Below are 21,018 nucleotides of genomic sequence, written 5' to 3' on the forward strand. Positions count from 1 at the left end.
ATTTGAAGAAGCTCACTCTTTGATCTCAGCACTCATACATCGGAGTCCAAACATGACCACCTTGTCTAAAAAGATGACTGTTCGGCGGAGCACAAGATCAGTAACATGTAACTCGTCAAAGTTGAGGTCTCAACAAAGAATTAAGATGAAACCTGAGAGACTGAAACCTGAGAGACTCCAGGCATCTGGCAGCAGTGTGGAGTATATAGTGGGTGAAAATAATGCAGATGTTGACATGGAAAGCGACTGTGAGAGGGAAGAGTTTTCATCAAGCTCAGAATCTGATATGGAAATTAGGACTCACTCCAAACTTGAAAACTTGTGTCCCAGTGATCCAGAATCAGATGGTGGCTCCAACTCAAGTGCAACTGATATTTCCAGTGATTTTCCAAATTCTGAAGTAACTGAAACAGCGCCTCCCAGTGGTAGTAGGTCAATTTGTACTTCATGTGGTAGAGGACCTTTTAAGTCAATTAAGCTCCATCTATGGCACTGTAGTCCTGTCCAAGTAAAATATCCATGTTCAATATGTAAGCAGCAATTTCTCACTGAGAAGGATCTTAAAGAGCACTACATGCCTCTGTATTCCTGTAAGATCTGTGGCCAGGTTTTCTCTCTCGAAAGTTCATACCATCGACACCAGTGTCCCAAGGACAGCAAATTACCTTTGGTACTGTTCTGTTCTGAGACAATGCCTAAAGCCTGCAACGTATGCAAATCCTTTTTCACTTCTGACACAACTTTGTTAAATCATGTCACCAGAGTTCACACATCAGTAGTCAGCACCAAAATATGCATTATTACTAGTCCATCTGCATTCACTGATAAAAGTGTTTCCCCACATGTCCATGGCACCACAGTTCAGTCTGATGTCAGGAGTCCAAATTTTGTTAATCACGTCAGTAATGGAAGGAGCCACGTTGACCAAAACTTTCCCTCAACCTACACCTCCCCTTCAGACAGACCTCCTGACATGCCATCCACGATGTATGCTGCCGCATCTGTCAAACTGGGGAAAGACGTCGAGCTTCCAACCTGTGCATCTGCATCTTTATCTGTCACCTCAAGCACCACTGATACAACTCCATCCACAGAGGCCTCACCAGTGCCCACTATTTTAGCCATGTTTGAGAATGACAGCCATGATGAGGCTTTGATGAAGCGTATGAACACTAGCTGGCGTGCTAAGGTCCCTTACTCCTGCAGGCAGTGCGGTGCCATCTTGCGGCAGCCCTCCTTCATGATCATCCACCGCTACCTTCACCGAGGCCGTCGCTTTCACCAGTGCCAGTGTGGCCGAGCTTTTAAGCACCGGCTGCACCTCCTGCGACACTGTGTCCAACATGCAGAGGCCATAAGCTACATTTGCGTTAGCTGTGGGGAGACTTTCATTGGAGCAAGACATCTAGCTGAGCACATACAGGACAAATCGCAAAACAAGGTTAATTGTTCTGGGCGTACAAGGAAGCTTAAAGTTAAACAAAAGTGCAGAATGCCCTTTATATGTGATTGTGGACAACAGTTTTTAAGGCCTTCTGCTTACATATGGCACCAACTTCAAAACTGGACAAAAATCAAAAATTGAAAAAAACAAAAAGAAACACTTGTACTTAACCACAGTTTTCACATTCTCTTCAACCTGTTCCACACTAAAAAAAAAGAAGGTTTTCACTCATCATCTGATAGTCACTTCTGTTTAATTGTTACCAAGTCAGATAGTCAAAGTAAAATCATGTCACACAGTAATTTGTAATGTAAGCATGTTCTGGATGGCTGAGGACATGCTTTTATCCTGTGCAAATGTTATATATTAAAAGAAGTAAGTTCCTCGTAAGTTCTTCTGACAATGCACTGAAGTACAAATTAAACTAAGAAACCTTTTTTTACTGTTGAGTTGAAACACGACTCCAGTTTATCCTCCAGATGAAGTGCTTGTCCAGTTTGTCCATCCTTGATTAACCCTTCCATTCTAAGACATGATTCAGGTTGAAAATAACATACCACTGTTTATGATAGTTAAATGTTTAGTTGTATGACACAATAATAGTTTACTGTATTAATGTCCACTAGATAGAGCTGTTGAGCTGTTAAGATTCACTCACAAGTCTAAAGTAAAACGGTTCTGAGAACAGGTGTAAACTGTCAAAATGATTGCACCCTTCAGTGTGGACATTGATATGAGTTAAATTTGACGTCTGTTAAGATCCAAAGGATTTTTACAATTTCCAATAAAGATACTTAATCTAATGAGTAGTTTCTTCTGTTGGTGGGGCAGCATGTTTTGTATTCACTGTTACCTAGGATGAAGAAATGCAGAGCAATGAATTACTAGATAATTGGATAAGTCTGTTTCCAAGCAACAACCAGCTTGGCAATTTCTCAACTGCAACTGGATAGAGGATTTGAATGAGGCAAAGAGGTCAGCCTCACACTGATAAACACATTACAACATTTAAAATAAAATTTGCATTTAAGATGTGTACTGTATCTCATTCCACAGGAATAAGAGTAACAGAGTCCATCAATGAAACCTTTCAAATGACAGTTACAAGAGTAATTCTGGAAGCAAGGACTGAGTGGGTCACATGGATCTCCACAGTCCTTGTTTCAGATTAATTCCGTTATCAACAGCTAAAATTGCATCATATCTCCCAAAAGGCACAGCACATGTTCTCCCACGATGAATAGAAGTCTTATTTTGTCCGTGAGTCGCTGTGTCTTGCACTCAGCACAGAGCCAAAAGATGAGAGATCCGATAGGTGTGCTAGTCCTAGTGCTGGTTCAAAGTATGTTAAAAGTCTGGGGCAGCTGAGGGTGGAGATGATTTACTGTCTCATTTTCATGGATAATTTGAATGACAAAACAGAAGGAAGCCTACTGTCTCCATTCTTAACAAAAGCACAGAGCCATGTCACCTGTAAAACAGAAAAGAACCCAAACACATAAAGTTGTTATTTTCTTTAGCAAACATGTCCCAATTAAGCAAAGAATTAGGGCTACCACACCCTGCAGTGTGTTGTTAGCAGATCTGCACAGCATCACTAGCAGTTCTGTGTGTTTACCTGATCTCTGGAGTGTGGTGATGTAGGACCTGAGACAGCAGCTCTGAGGTCTGTTGGAAGCAGCGACTGAGTTCATCCAGCTTCTGCTCCATGGAGAGGATACGCTGCTCCAGCTCCCGATAGGAATTATTCCAGTTGGCGCTCAGGTCACACATGATCATCTGCATCTGTCAAAATAACAACAATAATTTAGTGTAAGTATGTTTGTGTCTACAATACTGCATGTGTGTAACACACACACACACACTGCAGGGTCAAACCACAACATGTCATTTCAAAGTCCAGTGCAGACATATTTTAAATATGTGATCTGCGAGATTTCCTGCTGAACGACTGACATAATGCCACAATTAAAATACTGTCTTATGCATATGAGACTGCATTGCATACATTTTAAATATAAACCAATGTCCATTACATTTTGACCATTGTCAAATGAGTTCACACACTGCTCATTAAATCTATCAGCTCCCCAGGACTCTCAGCAGACAGTAACAACAGCAACATTCCACGAGGAATGGAGGAAACGAGGAAAGCAAACAGGTTGGAATTTGAATAAAAACAGAAAGAAAAGTCCAAAAACCTAGTCATTCAGCAGTTTGACAGGATAAATGCTTCTTGTCCCTGTCTGGCCTGCACGTGCGATGTATACACACAAAACTCTCCCTCAGTCAGGTATTGACAGAGCCTGTTTACAGATGAAGGACGCAGTATAACAAATAATGCTACATTGTTCCTGTTCACAAAGACCAAACACAGGCAGGATATTGAAAATCACTGAAATTAATTAGTCTACTCAGAAACGTACAACCATTGACAATCCCCTCAGCAAACTGATTTTACAGGAAAAAGCCACAGCAACAAGTTTTATTTGTTGGTGTGTACTCAGTGTTTTTGTGGTCAGTCAGAGAGCAGATCTGCTTACTGCATGAATTTGAAAATGAACACATTAAACACTAGTGCTTTTTGCAAGGGGATATCTTTATATCTTGGGTTTATTCCACATGGAAAACTTGTGGGCCTATAAATTCCCATTTTTTAACAAGCATTTAATGTGCCTGAACATTAAGAGATAAACAGCAGACCGTAAAATTCGGCATAATAGTCGTGACTGTTTAAAGGGGGATCTTTGTCATCTTTTTTTTGTTTCCAGTGACACATGCACAAATATTCCTGTGACAGCTGCCGCTCACCTTGGGGAGGTCCACCATCTCACTCACGTAATCTCTCAGTTGTCTGTGTTTGAAGCGCAAATGACGGAATCTGTGCAAAAATAAGGTTTGATCTCAGTCACACAGAACTGGTTCATACAAAATCTCCAAATTTTGCTTTGAGGCAACAGTATCTACATTCATGTGCGAGGGTAAGACCAGTAGATTGTCATGTTTTTGGGCACAATGCAGATCCTCTTAAATCACTATTTGAGGGCATTTTTATGACATATACGGGTGAATAAAAAGGAGATCCATAACAGAAATATGAACAGAACCCAATATTTCAGGCAACTCTCCATGTAAACACTATAATCCCAAGGTGTGGAGGTTCATCCTACATTCCACTGTGTATTTATTTATAGCGTTCAGCCTGGTGTAAAGCAGGATGTGCAACCCCTCCACCCACACTAACACTCACATAATCCTGTTGTCAGTATAATGACCAAACACCTTCTGGACTTCCTGCCTGATGCAATTCACTTTGGAGCTTTGGCTCACTGACACGAAAAAAGACACTCCATGTTTTCGTGTCCACAAAGTGATGTACAGTATATAATGATTATGGTAAATATTCAAAAAGAGGTTTGTGCTTTGAACAAATTAAAATCAAAGTTCAGTTTGAGCCCTGCTGCACAGAAAAAAAGGCCAACAAATCTAATGTCTAATCTAAATAAGCCATTAAAAAGTGTGACTCTGCGGTTAAGCATGTTGACATAAAGTTAATGGCCCATAAAATACACACGTAAGGCTTGAAAGCCACCCACTTACATCCCTCGCTCAGACATCTTCACACGTCCTGCCTGAAGGTATCTTTCTTTACAGTAACTCACACTCTGATGGCTTCCAGAAGACATCTCTGGTGTCTTCGGTGCTCACCGCGGTTGCCGTTTGTCAGGCTGGTGCGATGCAACAGCCAGCATTCCCTCAGCACATTAGCAGCAGCATGACGGATCTGGTAAAGAAAAACATCCAAACAGACTGATTACACGAGAGAGTTTCAGTAGCACAGAAGTGGCGATAAAACCACCAAGATAAAGTCAATCAACCTTGCAGGCTTGACCGAAGAAACACCCAGCTCTTATCTTATTCTTTCAACAGAATCTGGTTTAAATCAATCATTTTAATACAGGAAATAAAATTCTGTGTCGTCAAAGTAAGCTGATTAAATCCAGACAGTGTTTCCTGTTCTGCCCCTTTGCTCCAAGATGCTGATTTCAGATAAAGCAGAACTATGAAGTCTTAATTTCCTCAGAAAGCCTTGTACACAAAGCCTTTAAAGAACAGGCCATACAGACCATAAGTGAGGTTTAGGTATTGCAGGATTACTCCAGTATCCCCCTTTTTGGCACTTTTCTCTTTGATTCTATTCGTGTTTGTTTGTCTTCCTGCCCAAATCACTGTAAGTGCCCCATGATGATGTCACTCTGGTCCTGTTGTGGGGGTTATTAATAGACGCTGTCAGTGTCTGCATCCAGATGTCTTTCCTTGTTCCCATCAGTGAAACTCTGGACTGTGCCACATAGCTCAGAAGGATGCACGCACACGTGCAAAAACCTATTCTCAAACCAAAACAACCAAAGCCAAGCATAACGATGCACCGAGTGACCGGATGCAGCCACTGGGAGAAAGGAAATGGTTGTATCCTCCAAAGCTGTGTACCTACCGCAGTCAGACCTCTACTTTACAGTTTGGTAAGAAGCCATAGAACTAAGTTTGTAGAACTTCAATCAAGTCGCTCATTGATCATACCTACATGTTCGCAAAAAGTAAAAAAAAGTATTCTGATTTATGTAACACTATTTTCATGGTTCAGTTTCCTTGTCACTGATCACACACCTTCCTTTTCCCACCAAGAAGCAAACACTTGAATCCAGTTCAAGGCTGCAAACAGAGGACAAGCTCTTCTGCAAGTCACTTCCACACACACGCTCACAAACACACGTAAGCTCAGCCAGTTTCCTGGCCTGAATCAGCGCACCATCCTGGACTGAAGATTATTTCCTCTGCTCAATGCTTTGAAACAGCTACAAAGAGGTAAGCAGACCTCATCTCCCTCCACTTTTCCCACACCACCACGTCCTGTGGTGTCTCTTAAATACAGTATTATAAACAAAGTCACAAACCAAAACATGCACACAACGTGGAAAGTAGTGACGCATCCTTCCTGACTATTCTTATTCTTACACAGCTGTCACCTCTGAGAGGAGGGGAGTGTGAGTGGCTGTTTCTACTACGTACTTATTATTGGAAGTGCATTTGAGTAATCACAAAAGTGCTACAAAAATATAGATATTAGGCCCCTTTTAAGAACCTTCAAATGTAAAAAAAAAAATGCTTGTATTATATGGGAGACATTTTTTAAAGACTTTGATGCCTTTAGGGATTATTTAGTCACAGGAAAACCACATCTTAGATCATTTCACTTTAGACACATTATCTGGCTTGTATCAGTCAAACCATAGAAAAAAAAACTTTATTGTGTAATGTTGCATGTGGCCTGAAAACATAAAAACATAAAGAATATTAAAACGTAGGTAAGAGCAGTTATATAACAAAAAACCTAAAAGCACAAAACACTGTAAAAACAAATATTCAGCTGTGAGCTCAACTGTCTGAATTCCGCCTTGATACATTTGACTGACATATTTTACATAACTAACAAGCATCTCTCAATACATACCAGTGTTGGTTTTAAATAAAATGATGTTATTACTGTCAGAACATTCAGTACAGACTTTCTGAATCTTTCTGCACTCACAGCTGTATTGACTCAATTCTCTATAGTGACTACAATAAAACAATAAACACTGACAGGCATACAAACACTCTCCACCTCAGGCTAAATGCTGCCTTATTTACTGCTCCTCATTAACTTCAGATATGGTGTGTTAGACCCCCCCAGAATTAACAGGACTATTTGAAAAACATTATGAATAACTACTCAGTTAACTCTTTACAGCCTCTTCATCTATTAAGGTACATTAATATTAACATATTTAGAAACGTAGAGCAATAATGTGAAGTTTACTCTGCCTTTGTGGTATACTTGGGCCAAAACAAGGGATTCAGAACAGCTGGACACCAAATTGAAATGGTACAAAAATACTGCAACATTCAAATGTCTGTCTAAAAAACAATAATGGACTGTTTTAATAATTGATCAATGACGTACGTGAGCCAGTTTGTTATTCTGATATTCCAGTGTTCCATAACATGGACGTTATAATATTCTCTTACCCTTTTAGAGATCTGGATGTCCATCATGAAGAAGTGCACATGTTTCTCTCCTTTGTTTAGAACCAGCTTCTTGGTAACGACTGCCACCAACATGGCGGTGCAGCCTACACCCTAAAACCCAACACACACACACACACATACACACAGCCGTTGGTATGGTTACTGATGTTTTTAGAGCTGATCTTTATATCTGACTTTGTCTGAATACAGACAGTGGCTCTTGCCTCTTTTGCATCACTATTACCCTCAAGGGAAGGCACTTCAGAAAAGTGAATGTTGATGGAAGGTTTCGTCCAATAAATCAGAGTTATATTTATACAGTGAGTCTAATGGTTAAACACAGGCATCTGTGGCACTGCTATAATAGTGTGGCTTTCCTCTGAGAATAGCTTTGTGCTATTGCTGGACAGGGAATGACAGTGAGTATTCGAAAAGGGCCACAGAGCAAATAACGTCCACATCTTCGCACGAATAAACACATCATAAGACATGCAGACAAAACACTCCACTGAACCTGTCATCACCATAATGACACATGATTGCTGGTCTTTACCTGTTTTCCTCTTTCCAGCTTGCATTAGAAAGTGAGAGGGAGAGAGAAAGAGAGTAAGATCATGCATGGGCATAAAAAAAATGCACAAACCAGAGTTTTAAAAGATATATTTTACTCCCACAGCCCCAAATAATATTAATCATTACACTGCCTGTGAAACCTGGGAGGTACAGACTACTCCCTGAGATCCATCCTCACATCGTGATGGAAGGCCAACAGTGTTGTCAACCCATGTTCACAGTTGCAAAGCGAGTTATAGCAGGAGTAGAGCAGAAGTGCTGAGCATTGAGACTGTCAGCCATGTTACAGGTGTGAGCATCACCCCAGTCACTGACTCCCACAACTGCCCCGATGGGAGTAGGAATTTTTACATTTTTTTCCAAGACTACAGGTTGGCACCCCTTCCCGTTGTAATAGTGCCAAAAGCAATAAACCACCTAAAAATGGATATGGTGGAAAGTTTTCCCTTATAAGGAGGGAAGGTTGTAAAAACAAGTTATATGGAGAAATAGAGGAACGAGATTGTTTTCCATTTTGTCACAAGGTGGTGTCTTAAACCACCATCCACAACCATGACCGTGCCGCTTATCTGTGTACCACAAACGAAAGCAGCACAAGTGATGCAGTTGGCAGGAGATGAAAGTCTCATGTCTGTTCTCAGTTGTTTATTTTACTTTGTCACTCTTTGTGTTTTATCTCAAAATTGAGTTCCCAAATCCATTTCATCTTCCACCTTCATCTGTGACCGTGCCTCCCATCTTGCTTCGGTCGAGAAAACAGGTATTGAAAGAGTCTGCTTCGCTCTAATTAGATCATGTGCTTAGAATGAAATAATCTGAGGTGTCTATAATGATTCTATTGAATGATGGAATTAACTTAAAGAGCCAGTGACTGCAGCAAACTGCTCAGTGCGCAGTGCTGACAGCTTCAGTCTCCTCCTGCAGAGGCACCGTGCATTTATTTAAAGCTGTGATCTAAATCGCACTTTCAAGGAAATGAAAGCATTCATATGTGTCAGCACCACCGGCGTGTACGGCCAAACAAAAAAGTGTCCAGCGTGTCCAAGATAACCAGTGGAACAAAGCGAAATGAGCCTGGACTGAGCCGGGAAAAATGAAATAGGAAAATGCGGGAAGAGTTGCTGTAATGGAACAGAACAGAAATGGAAGAGGGGAAAAAAGCAAACCAGAGAGGACGATATGGACCAGCGTGAACCGAAATGTAGGCAAACAACATGCCACAGAACAGAAGTATGCTGAGAAGAAAACAGACTGAAGAATGAATGAGAATATTCTGATTAAACAACATGGAATGGAACAAAATTAGATAAATTAGAAAATAGAGTGAACATCTTACTTTCTTGTGCATAATCAAGCTGGTAGTGCACACAAAGAAATGTGAGGTACGCTAGACATACGATTAGACATTACGACTGCTGAGCTGGATTTTCTAACAGGCCAAAACTCACCTCGTGCTCCTTGTACTATGCAACACATCATTTGTGTCTCCTTTTTTTTCATTTGTTTGTCGTTCATTTGTATACATATTTTCATTTACTCATTCATTCACTCACTCAATTGCTTTTAAAACATTAACAATATCTTAAATTAAATAAAATTTTAAATTTTTTCCTATCAGGAAGCCAACCTAGTTACCATGACTCCAGTGAAGAGACACACCACTTTTCCACAGCTGGTGGTGGGCGCCACATCTCCGTAGCCCACTGTGAGGAAGGTGATAGCTATGAGCCACAGAGACGTGTCTATGTGGCCTGTTGATGCTTTGGTTTGTCTGCGTGAAGAAGAAAAGAAGAAAAAAAAGAGGATGAGACTGTGTCATAACAAAAATGAGGTCCTGGCCACATTCTTTATGGTGTGGTCGTGGCAACTCTGTTGAGATGAAGCAACGAGGCAACAGCTTTTCTTTTGGTAAGCTTTGATGTGGCATCTCAGTGCACAGTCAAACAGTGTGGACGGCAAATGAGCAGAGGACTGAGGCGGGTGTGCTGTTTTCATGCCCTTGAAAGAGATGGCTGCCCTGATATAAGGACTATCGTTATGAGTCAGAGAATTGCTCTCCATTAAAAAGTCAGTGTTCTGCATGTTTTAGAAGTTCCCCTGCTCCAACACACCTGATTCAAATGAATGTGTCGTTATCAGGCTTTTGCAGAACATTTGAATCAGGTGTGTTGGAGCAGAGAGTCCCAGAGGAAACACTGCACAACGTATGTGGGGTAGGTTACAGATGATACTGTCAAATTGTCATTGTGTTGAGTACAGGGTAAGGCTTATGTGGTTTATCATGTCATTACAATGTAAACAAACCAGAATGATAATGAGAAAAAAGAGCCAATTAAGTCTGAACCCAAGCCATCAGTCTGTGAATCTGCCTGTAACTTCTGTACAGGTAAAGCAAAACGTTGAACACTGTCTTGTGCACAACGAATGTGGTGTGTTTGATAAAGGTGTGCTCTGTATGTCAAACTGTTAATCAAATGTTAATGCTCTACAGTTTGGTGAGAACCAACAAAGCAAATGTGTACTTGGCAGAAACCACACAAAAGGGTCCTTTACAGTGCATGGGTGTACATTGGTCTCCTGGGATGTGGCAATTATCTATAACATGACGGTAAAAGGTTTAGTGGTTTCATCATCTATCAATCACGAGAGCCTTCATCATGTCTGACAAATGAAAACACACCGAGACTTGTGAGACTGAAGGCGAAACCTCCCGTCAAGGTTAAAAATGACCTCACGCTGTACAAACAGCCAAACAGACTGCAGAGCATCAGGTTGACATTTAGTTGGCTCACATTTAAGGGAAAACTTGTTTGAGTTGAGACCTAAAATATGATCATGAAATCAGTTATTCGAAATCCTTCTGTAATGGGAAACTCAAATTGACCATCAAAGTGTGTGTGTGTGTGTGTGTGTGTGTGTGTGTGTGTGTGCGCGCGCAAAAACAACAAAAGTTCTCTTGACTCAAAACCTGCAGTGAAATTAAACTCAAAGGGGAAAAGGAATCCAAAAAAAGTAGGCTACCAGGTGAGCGCCAGATAAAAGGAAAATAAAAAAACCAACTCAGTGTCTAAAATACAGTTCATCAAGGGACACAACGGAAAAAAGCTGGGCCATAGTCAAACAGAACAAAGACAAACAAAACTAAAAAGACACATGTGATACACAAGACACAGGTGAAACTAATAATGTCACCCCGAAACACACTTACGTGTGTGTGTATACCTGGTATTCCTTATGTTGTGAGGACCTAAATCTGTTTACACAGTCATATTATGGGGACTTGTCTTCCTTATGGAGACAAAAATCAAGTCCCCATAACATAAATGACTGCATTTTAAGGTGAAGACATGTTAGGTTATGGTCAGGGTTAGGGTTAGGCCAGTAGTAATTATGGTTAAGGTTAGAGTAAATCTCCAGGAAATTAATTTAAGTCAATGTGTGTATGCAAGTTTGTGTTTTCCAGGTATTACACATGTTATGGGGACCTAAGTCTGTTTACACAGTCACATTGTAGGAGAAAAAGAAGTCCCCATAATGTAAATGATTGTATTTTATGGTGAACATATAACATGTCAGTTAAGGTTAGCGTTAGGGTTAACCAGTAGTTGCTTTGGTTAAAGTTAGAGTAAGTCAGTGTAATGTCCTCTGAAGATGATGGTAATTAAATATCTGTTTAATTATTACCTCATTCATTTATCCTTAAGGACATAGATATAAAGGTCAATTTCAAATGACAAAATGACATCTATTGATCCTAGAGATTATTATGGAAGGCAAACAAAATTAACATTTTGTATTAGTCAAGACCGGGTGATATTTGTCCAGGAACCCCTCCATAGACAAATAAACCTTAAAACAACCGAGTAAAGACATGATATGTTGGAATCAAATGTGTCAAATGCCTTTTACACTTAGATTCATTTTATTTAATTAATCAGAAAAATTCTGAGCCAAACTGAGCAGCTCGGTGATAAAACACATCCATGTCCAGCAGTGTAGTTGAGTACTTGCACATGCTGTTGCATTGCACTGAATGCACATTGTGTGCGAATGTGTATGACGGCAAATAAAAGACTGTTTACTCTGTTTAGTTTCAACCAAATCCCTTCTTATAGTTCAGATCCACACACAATAATAGTAAGCCATATGGGCTGCAAAAATATTGCAGCTGCAAAATTGTGCACACATGTGAGGGCTATGGTTTCCATCCAGGTTTCTTTATGAATACACTACAGCATATAAAGAAGTATATAGTGAGTGTTGAGGGTACATCAGTGGACTGAAACCATCTGAAACGTTGTCCTCTTTATCTAAAATGTTTGCCCTCGAGCGTCTCTAACAAAGTATCATTTTAATCAAGATGGTTGCAACCACCATAAAGAGTGAATCACATTAAAATACCCTTTTGTATGTTTAACAAAGGAACATTATCTTTGACAGATGTCTATGATGTCACTGCTTTATCTCAAAGTTTGATCCCTACTGTATATGGGCCTCCTATATGCAAAGCTAGTACTATTTATACAGTGTAGTTTTCATATTTTGAAAGTAATTTGCCTACTAACTTAAAATGCCACGATGTTTGGACCAGTCGATCTGTATTGCTACCTTACATGCAGTTTTCTGTTCTTACCTCCAGTGTTGTAATATAACAAAGTAGTTAGTAAAAAGTACTTTGTTACTGTACTTACACTAAGTACAAAATTCACATATCTGTGCTTTATTTATATTATTTATAACAGCTTTTACTTTTACTCCACTACATTTCCTCTAACTATCTTTGTTACTCGTTACTACCAAATAAAATCAGAAAAAGACTTATAGACAGTAATAGCCTGTATTTCTATAGAGCTTATCTAGTCTTGATGAGCTGCTTTACACTACAGTTTTGCCATTCACACATCTTTCATACCCATTCACATGCTTCCCTATGGTGTTGAGTGCCTTGCTCAAAGACACATATAGACTAGCAGGGCCAGGAATTGAACCCACAACCTTCCAGTTAAAAGACAACTCACCTTACCATTGTAATACTTTTGCTTTTACTTCTAAAACGTAAGTACATTTTATATCAGAAAATCACTTTTGATGCTCAAGTACAGTAAATGTCATGTCATTTAGTTGTACTTAAGTAACATTATAAAAAGTGACTACAACTTCTACCAAAGTCATTTTCTGGTAAGATACTCTGCTGTAGGTACTTTATACAAGACTGCTTACCTCTCACATAGCGTAAGCATCCAAGACGCAGTGAGCCAGAAAAAGAGGATGAAGGCCAACAGCGTTCGAGCCGGGTGTTTGTTCATCAGTACCTTGAGAACAAAGCGGAAGGTGAAGTTGATGTTGTTGAGCGAGCCAATGCTCCTGTAGGAGGCGCTCAGCAGCACTTTGCTGTGCAGAAGGATGGCTCTGTGCACCAAGTACAAACGGAGGAACATCAGCACTGACAACAACAGCTCCAAGTTCATCAGGGCCCCGCTGTGATGGTTGGAGGCACAGAGCGGAGCTGAGGAGGAGGAGTTGACGTGAAGGCCCATCTTCCAGTATGTGCCGATAGGATGGATGGAGCACACCAACAGCTCCAGTGTGATCACAAGAATCCTGTGACTGGTCAAGGCAATGCGCCAGTCCACCTGGTTGTGATCATTGATAAACAACTGAAAAATGAAGACGGAGTGAGAGTGAGAGAAAACGAAATACATTTTAAAATGAAACCAGAATAAACATCCTAACATAATAAGTTTATACGATTATGGCCAAATATACACAACTTTCAAGCTATTTATAAGTGTTTGATCAGACAAAATAATCCTGTCTGGATAATTCTGTCAACAGTGCAGTTGAGAAGACAAGAGCAAACAGAACTTTATATAAGTATTTGGCCACACCTGTTCATTTTTGAATTTGGGCTGTTTTTCCGACTTTGGGCTCAGCCCCCTTATCTCCATTGAAGGACAACATACCAAGACATTTTGGACAATGCTATGCTTCCAACTTTGTGGCAACAGTTTGAGGAAGGTCCTTATCAATTTGCCCCAGTGCACAAAGCAAGGACTATAAAGACATGGTTTGACGAGTTTGTTGTGGAAGAACTTGACTGGCCCGCACAGAGCCCTGACCTCAACCCCATCGAGCACCTTTGGGATGAACTGGAACAGAGATTAGTGCCTGACCTCATAAATCCTCTACAGAGTGAATGGGCACAAATTCCTATTGAAACACTTGAAAATCTTGAGAAATGTCTTCCAAGAAGTGTGGAAGTTGTTATAGCTGCGAAGGAGGGGCACGCAACTCGATATTAGAGTACTGTATATGTTTTTGATTATGTCATTACAGGCCCTGCTGGTGTTATGGTCAGGCATCCCAATACTTTTGTCCATATCGTGTATATGGTGGTTTGCATTGGTAGATGACATAAAGAATATAAGGGAATGTGTGTATCTCCTCAATGTGTTTTCATTGTATTGCACTTCTTACTAAGTAAGAGATCTTTTTCTTGCATTATTGTTTGTCAGGAATCACCACTGATCACTGCTGTTGGTCATGTACTGTTAGTCTCCACCCCTCAACCTGCCTTTCCTTATCACCTACATGCTTGTTGTTGTTATGGACCCCTCTAGTATCAGACATGAAACAAAAAAAAACCCAAAACACTTCAGGTTAGAGAACAAAACCCACAACAAACAGTATTTACTGTACTGACCACAATGGCAAAATGGTACATGTCTTTGTAGCCAGTGGTTTTAAAGTAGGGTGTTATATGCATACAGCAAAGCATTTGCTCTAAGGTGTATATACATATAATAAAGCCTCATTTTAATCAATTTCATTTGGAAATAACAAAATAAATGGAAAAGCTTTATTGTCATTCTGTAAAATATGATGAGATAATGTTCGCTAGTCCTTCTAGATCAGTGAACAATAGTCAAAACAAAAATACTGCCATCTTTAAAGGTAGTTTCTATGAGTTAGTATAGGATTTATAGGTGTTGCAGCCAAATATCCCCCACCTTCCAAGTGAGAACCTATGTAGCCGTCAGTTAGCATCAAAACTCAAATGATGTTTACTTTGTACAATGAGGGCTATTGTAAATATATGGTGATCAAAATGACAACAGAGAATATAAAAGGCTCATTCTGGGGTAATTAAAAAACATTTCATACAGTATAATTATTGTATCTTCAATTTCTGCCAAATAAAAATCAGTTCACCTACATTTTACACACAGAACATTACTGAGTACATAAATAAATAAATTGCATTGCACACTGCCCACTATAAAAGAAAATGGTGCAAATAATAAAGTAAGTCAAGCCCTGAGGATCAGTAATGTACTGCATCTGCACTCTCTCAGTCTCTCACTCATGCAAACAGTGCGTCCGAACTGATGGAAACAAAGGCCGAGGCAAACTCACCCTGATGTCTTTGTAATGAAAAGCTATAATGAGGACGATGAGACACCCGGTGGACAGTGTAATGGAACAGTTGACGATTAAGGCGATATTTGTGCCCTGGGAGGGAAACAAAGGAGAGAGGGCAATAAAAAAAGAGGCTTTTACAACAGCTGATTCATTAAAGCTGGGTGGAAAGAATATCACAAAAATCCAAATCAAGTACATGTTATTATGTCAAACAAGAGCAGACAAAACAAACTGTCTCTTGGTAACATGGTAACAGCTGGCCGGTGACCTCCTGACAGGCAGAGCTGTGGAACTGTTCCTTTTGCAGTATATTGTCCTCTATGTAAGCAAATGATCTTATATATTAAATAGAAACTTTGGTTAGATAGAGAGAATACATGCATGCATCATTGTTATTCAAAATGTTTCTTCTTACTTTAAATGTTACTTATTTTATTTCATTGAAATGACTGTATTTTCCCCCCAGACAGGCCTGACCAACAAAGAGGAGTTTCTACACTGTGCGATGGACAGATGCCACACCAGTTTCCTTACCAAGAATAACTGTGCTGCCAAACCCAAGCAGTTTCAGTGGAGGACAAGTGCTTTTTCCAGCTGCACCATGCAGGCACCCCAGTAAGTGTGCATGAACTCAACAGTCTCCACCTTTATTTAACATAATATTCTATAACTTGGTCAAATATCAAGTGCAAACATTCCCAAAATACAGCCTTTTGGCAAAGACTTGTCAGATTGTTCAATAATTACCACCTACCAACAACCGCTCTCTCACCTCTGTGATGCTCTCAAGCATGTGATCATCCTCCCTTTCTTATTGTAACAGTGTGTCAGAGATTGCCTTTTCATAAAAGATGTAATGGAACTAATTTAAATTTAATGTCCTGTATTTATGCAGTGTATTTAAGCACTGTAGGGGCTGTTAATGTGTTTCCAAAAGTGGAAATACTGATTCTGCAATGCACTCCAAAAAGGTGCATAAAAACCCGGTCAATTAGAGGAACAGGAATGCTTGTAATTAAATACTTTCCATTCCAGGAACCTGACAGCAGGAGACACAGTTACAGACGCTATGATGATTTTGCTCATGAATGACGATATGTTTTCAATAACTCAATTAAGACAAAGAAATTAGCAATAGCCTCAGCAGGTTCAAGAGCTACGCCCATGTCTCATGCATCACAGCTGTTGCAACGTCAGTGGAAGATTTTAACTGGAAGGGCAGTTTAATGTGGCTTACAGTTCAAACGATAATCACAAACTTTCAAATCTGAGGAAACTTAAGCGTGTAGGTGGTATGGTGTGACGTCCATTGGCAAGGCACGTCGTTTTCCAGTTTCTCCCGTAGCATCCGCATCACGTCTGTATTTCATCCAGGGCTAATTAGAAGACCCCACAAAAGCTCAATGTTTCACCACATTCCATAACAGAGACTTCAATAACATACTCCGTGCCCGGTTTCTCAAACATGGTCTTTTTTTTGTCCTGTTGAAAACAGTCATTTAAAACCTGGTGAGCACAATTTGGATAAACACAACTTTCTCGTACTCTTGTGTCTGAAGTGACACAGTAAACCAAGATGGGTCACTTTACACTTAACAAAAAAATAAATAAAAAACCCTTGACCCCACAAACACCCATTGTTATGGCTAGTATGTTCTGTAATAAATAAATACTTTCCAAAACAATAATGCATGCACCTGACTTTAGTTTTCTAATTTGGTTTGTTAGTCCATGCGGAACCTGAGGTATCCTGTAAGAACATTGCAATTAGATTACAACAGATTTACAGATACTATCCAAGATTAGACTAGTGGGACAGTCACAGGACAGGATATATAACACGGGGTAAAATCTTATTAATAACAACCAAAAACTATGAGGTGGCTTGTGTCCCAAGCATAAACCAGAATTTTACAGCTTCACCCTTTATCAAACACAGCATATAACAGCGTGAGAGATACTTGGTCGAGTTAAATGAGGTTTCATAAGCTTCACCTGGCATCACAGAAACAGTGTAAATGATGGGTGTGGTTGATTCGCTGTCTAAGAGGGGAAAAATAAGCGTTCAGCCTGCCAAACAGAGTATTTAATCCTGCTGTGTGAAACTTAGTTAGCGACTTAGTTATTGGTTATCTGCAGTACTACAGCATGTGACAGTATTATAATGTATAAGTATTCTAATGTTCCTTAGCAGGAAGGCAGTGGTCTGTGACTACTAATCACCATGACAGTTAATTTTGATGATTCAAACTCTCTGTAAAGTCCCCACACATGTGGGCCAGACCTGGACCACTTTTGGTCATCCTGTTCCAGCAATGTAAACAGCTTCTGTGTTAGTTTTGGCCTTGGATGGGTTTTTTTCTTTTTGTTTGTCAACCTATGACACTATATGACACTATCGTATTATACAAAATGTGCCCATGACACCTAAAATAACTTTAAACAATTTGACTTTTAACTTAAAAATGAAACCGAGAGTCATAAATATGAATAGTGCTGTTCATTTTCCTACAATGCAATTGACAGAAAAATATTATCCTAAAAGATGACACAAATATTGACAGCAGGGGGAAAAAATGCAAAAGAAATGAGGCAAATCAATGACCTCTTATCAAATTAAAAATATAAACCTATAAAAGACTGTGTGACACAGTCTCATGAGAAGCATGCAGTGACTGCAGGTGGAATGGCAGGTACTGGGTGCTGCATCATATATTTAATGGAAGGATCTTCTGAAACTTAAGGTTGTCAAATGAACAGTGGGGCCTTATGCATGCCTCGAGATGTACTAACACATTTTAGAACAAAACATATAAAAATTAATCAACATAACTCCTATTCAAACATCAAAAATAATCTTTGGACATCATACTGAGTAAATATTGTTCTGGTCTATAAAGTCACTCCTGGAAAGTTTTCAAATGAAATGCAGACAATTGGACTTCAGGTTGCTTCCGGGTTGAAGTGCACACTCCTGGTTCTGGTCTAGGCAAACCCACAGAGACATAGCGACTTCTAGACTGGTCGTGCAAACACTAATTATACACTAAATGATGTGGAAAGATAGCCTGAAGTACTGTGAGCAATTTTGCTGCAGGGGAAGAGGTAAAATGTGGAAAAAGGTTCCATAAATAGCCCCCATTTTTGTGTGTAACTATGAAAAGGTATGCTTGAAATATAAATCTGTAGACTGCCATTAACTTTGATAGGGCATCTTCAAAAACGCCCTGCACGATAGACGACTTAAGAAATGCAATATTACTATTATGCCCCAATGTCACCAAAGGTCATGTGAGTCCACAGAGGAGGAAGACGTTGCAGTTCACATCCATGACTTGAGCATCACATAAAATGAACAGATGAATGTTGACAACGGTTATATAAACTGTGATTAAAACCGCAGAGCAGCCTCTCGAAAATAATACACTTCCATTGTAGCACAGAGCACTTTTCCAGTGCATCAGCATTTCCATGGTACCGAAGCAGATGCCTGATGTTAGGAATGGACGGACAACACCTGTTCTTGGTTCACATTTGTAAACTGGAATAGTATTGTCAAAGTTGTGCCAGCCCTGGTAATTTCACAACCGTGTCTCTCTCCAGGTCCAACTCTCTTTAAACGCACCAGGCATGGTTTTGAATGCCGGGCCATATTTCCATAGATTCCTGAAAAGTTTGCAAGTTAACAAAAGTGGGGCTTTGACACTGTAATCAATCACTGACTTCACAGCATGGAGGTGGTCCGATGTTTTGTGGCATGCATGAGAACTATTTTCCACATGTGGAACTGGCGTGTGCTGTAGGAAGTCTGGGGGAGTTAATAATTTGTTGATTGTGTGGCCTGGCATTGTTATCCACTGAGATCTGCATGTTAATGTCATGAGACTGTGCTACCAAACTGTGTGTCTGGAAATGGACTAACTAATCAGAGGGTCAGGAAGGTTCAAAAACCAGGTGCACATTCTGCTGCTGAGCTGCACGGGTCCTGTGCTGTCTGCTAATTAAGTTATCATGACAACGTTGTTTTTATTTTTGCACCAATTATGGTTCATTTAGTTACTAGATTTGTCAAACGTCAATAGACAATAGGGTTTAATATCAATCTGTGGAATATTTTTGGCATGGTTTTAACACTTGTGAGGAGTTGAAGAAGCTGTCACACAGCAGCAGCAGCAAAGCAATAACATGTTTTGGTTCCACTGTGGTGACATTTGATGATGAGTTCGTGGGACAACAGTCAAGTGTCTTAGCCAGCTGACAATAGCAGTGTGAATAGTGATGTCAAAGGTTTAGCTGCATCACAGAGTGAATCATCCAAGTTTGGAGATTTGAGTAAAAAGCAGTCACTATAGTTTAACTTGTGATTTTTTTCCTGATGATTCTTGTTGATTTATTTTCCCTGAGGCATGAATATACAGTATATACAACACGTTTATACATCATGCTCTTGTCTACATACATTTGCAGGTGTATACAACTATAATGTAGGAAACTTTAACCTACCGGTTTATAAACGAAGGGACATATCTCAGCGTGGATTATCATGAGCAGAATCCCGAGCAGAGCGGTGCCCAAAGACAACACGCAAAGGCGCTTTTTATCCTCCAATAAAACCTTCCTGTCTCGCAACCTGTACAGGTCGTCTCCCTCCATGGTTGCCCGTTTCCCGATAAGTGACAGCGGCACGGATACCTTGGCCGAATTAATCAAACCATCGCACTTCACACACTCCACTTTGGAGTCTCGGTTTGTCATCTCCATCTCATCCTCCTCGGTCTGTCTCTGTCAGCTCTCCACTCTGCTCCGCTCCCAGGTTGGAGAGGGCACAGCCCGGTGGGCACTCTGTGTACCAGACCCTTCGTGCGTTTGTTGCTCATCGAAGTTGCGGGGTTAGCCAAAGCACGTTGCCTCTAGCACACGCCATCTCTGAAATAGGACTACTGCTGCCAACCTGCGCGGCGTCTTTGCGCGCACTGAAGCGCAGCGGGTTATGTGCTCTTATTTGCGCGAGTTATAATCTTAGGAGCGTGCGTCAGCCGGCCACAAATGAATGGTGTGTGGGTGGGTGTGTGCGCATGCAGGTCCACTGTATTAAGAGCAATAACAAGATGTTCTTTGGCAATTTTTTTTTTGGTTTTATACTTTATTTGATTTGGATCAGTCTGATCAGATAAGCATTTCATTTGGTGGATTATGGAACAATTTCGTTGAGACAAGAAAATTCTGTTTTGTATTTATCGGGGATCAAGCCACGGATCATTGTTTGTCCTCTCTGGAAAAAGTCAAACTTGATAAGAAATATTGTGTATCCACACTGGAGTGTAATTATTATTTCATTTGTATTATTGTTGTTAAAGCACAACATCATCAGTGGTGAGTGGTGCAGTCTCACAGGAGCTGCAGTGACATCTTGTGGTTGAGTAACTGTGTCTGTTCAAACTATTTTGGCAATGACTCCCTTGCTTCCATTCCTTGGTCATCCATTTCTTGTCCAAAGTATTAGGGGCTGC

At 40.2% G+C, this 21,018-nt stretch overlaps 1 protein-coding gene across 2 annotated transcripts; it reads right to left on the minus strand.

Moving 5' to 3' along the window:
* Positions 1-2,332: 2,332 nt before the first annotated feature.
* Positions 2,333-20,472, minus strand: kcnn4 (potassium intermediate/small conductance calcium-activated channel, subfamily N, member 4). 2 transcript variants are annotated; one of them, XM_058647042.1, is made up of 10 exons: positions 20,012-20,472; positions 15,503-15,598; positions 13,307-13,743; positions 9,722-9,857; positions 8,067-8,084; positions 7,514-7,624; positions 5,107-5,228; positions 4,256-4,325; positions 3,063-3,229; positions 2,333-2,915 (listed from the first exon to the last, which is right to left on the minus strand). In XM_058647042.1, exons 1-10 carry the CDS (start codon positions 20,267-20,269, stop codon positions 2,912-2,914), a joined length of 1,419 nt encoding a protein of 472 aa, XP_058503025.1. In that variant the 5' UTR covers positions 20,270-20,472; the 3' UTR covers positions 2,333-2,911. The 2 variants fall into 2 exon arrangements, with proteins under 2 accessions (XP_058503025.1, XP_058503026.1); XM_058647043.1 differs by lacking the exon at positions 8,067-8,084.
* Between the last annotated feature and the right edge of the window lie 546 nt (positions 20,473-21,018).

The sequence above is a fragment of the Solea solea genome, chromosome 13 (assembly GCF_958295425.1).
Source record: "Solea solea chromosome 13, fSolSol10.1, whole genome shotgun sequence".
NCBI lineage: Eukaryota > Metazoa > Chordata > Actinopteri > Pleuronectiformes > Soleidae > Solea > Solea solea.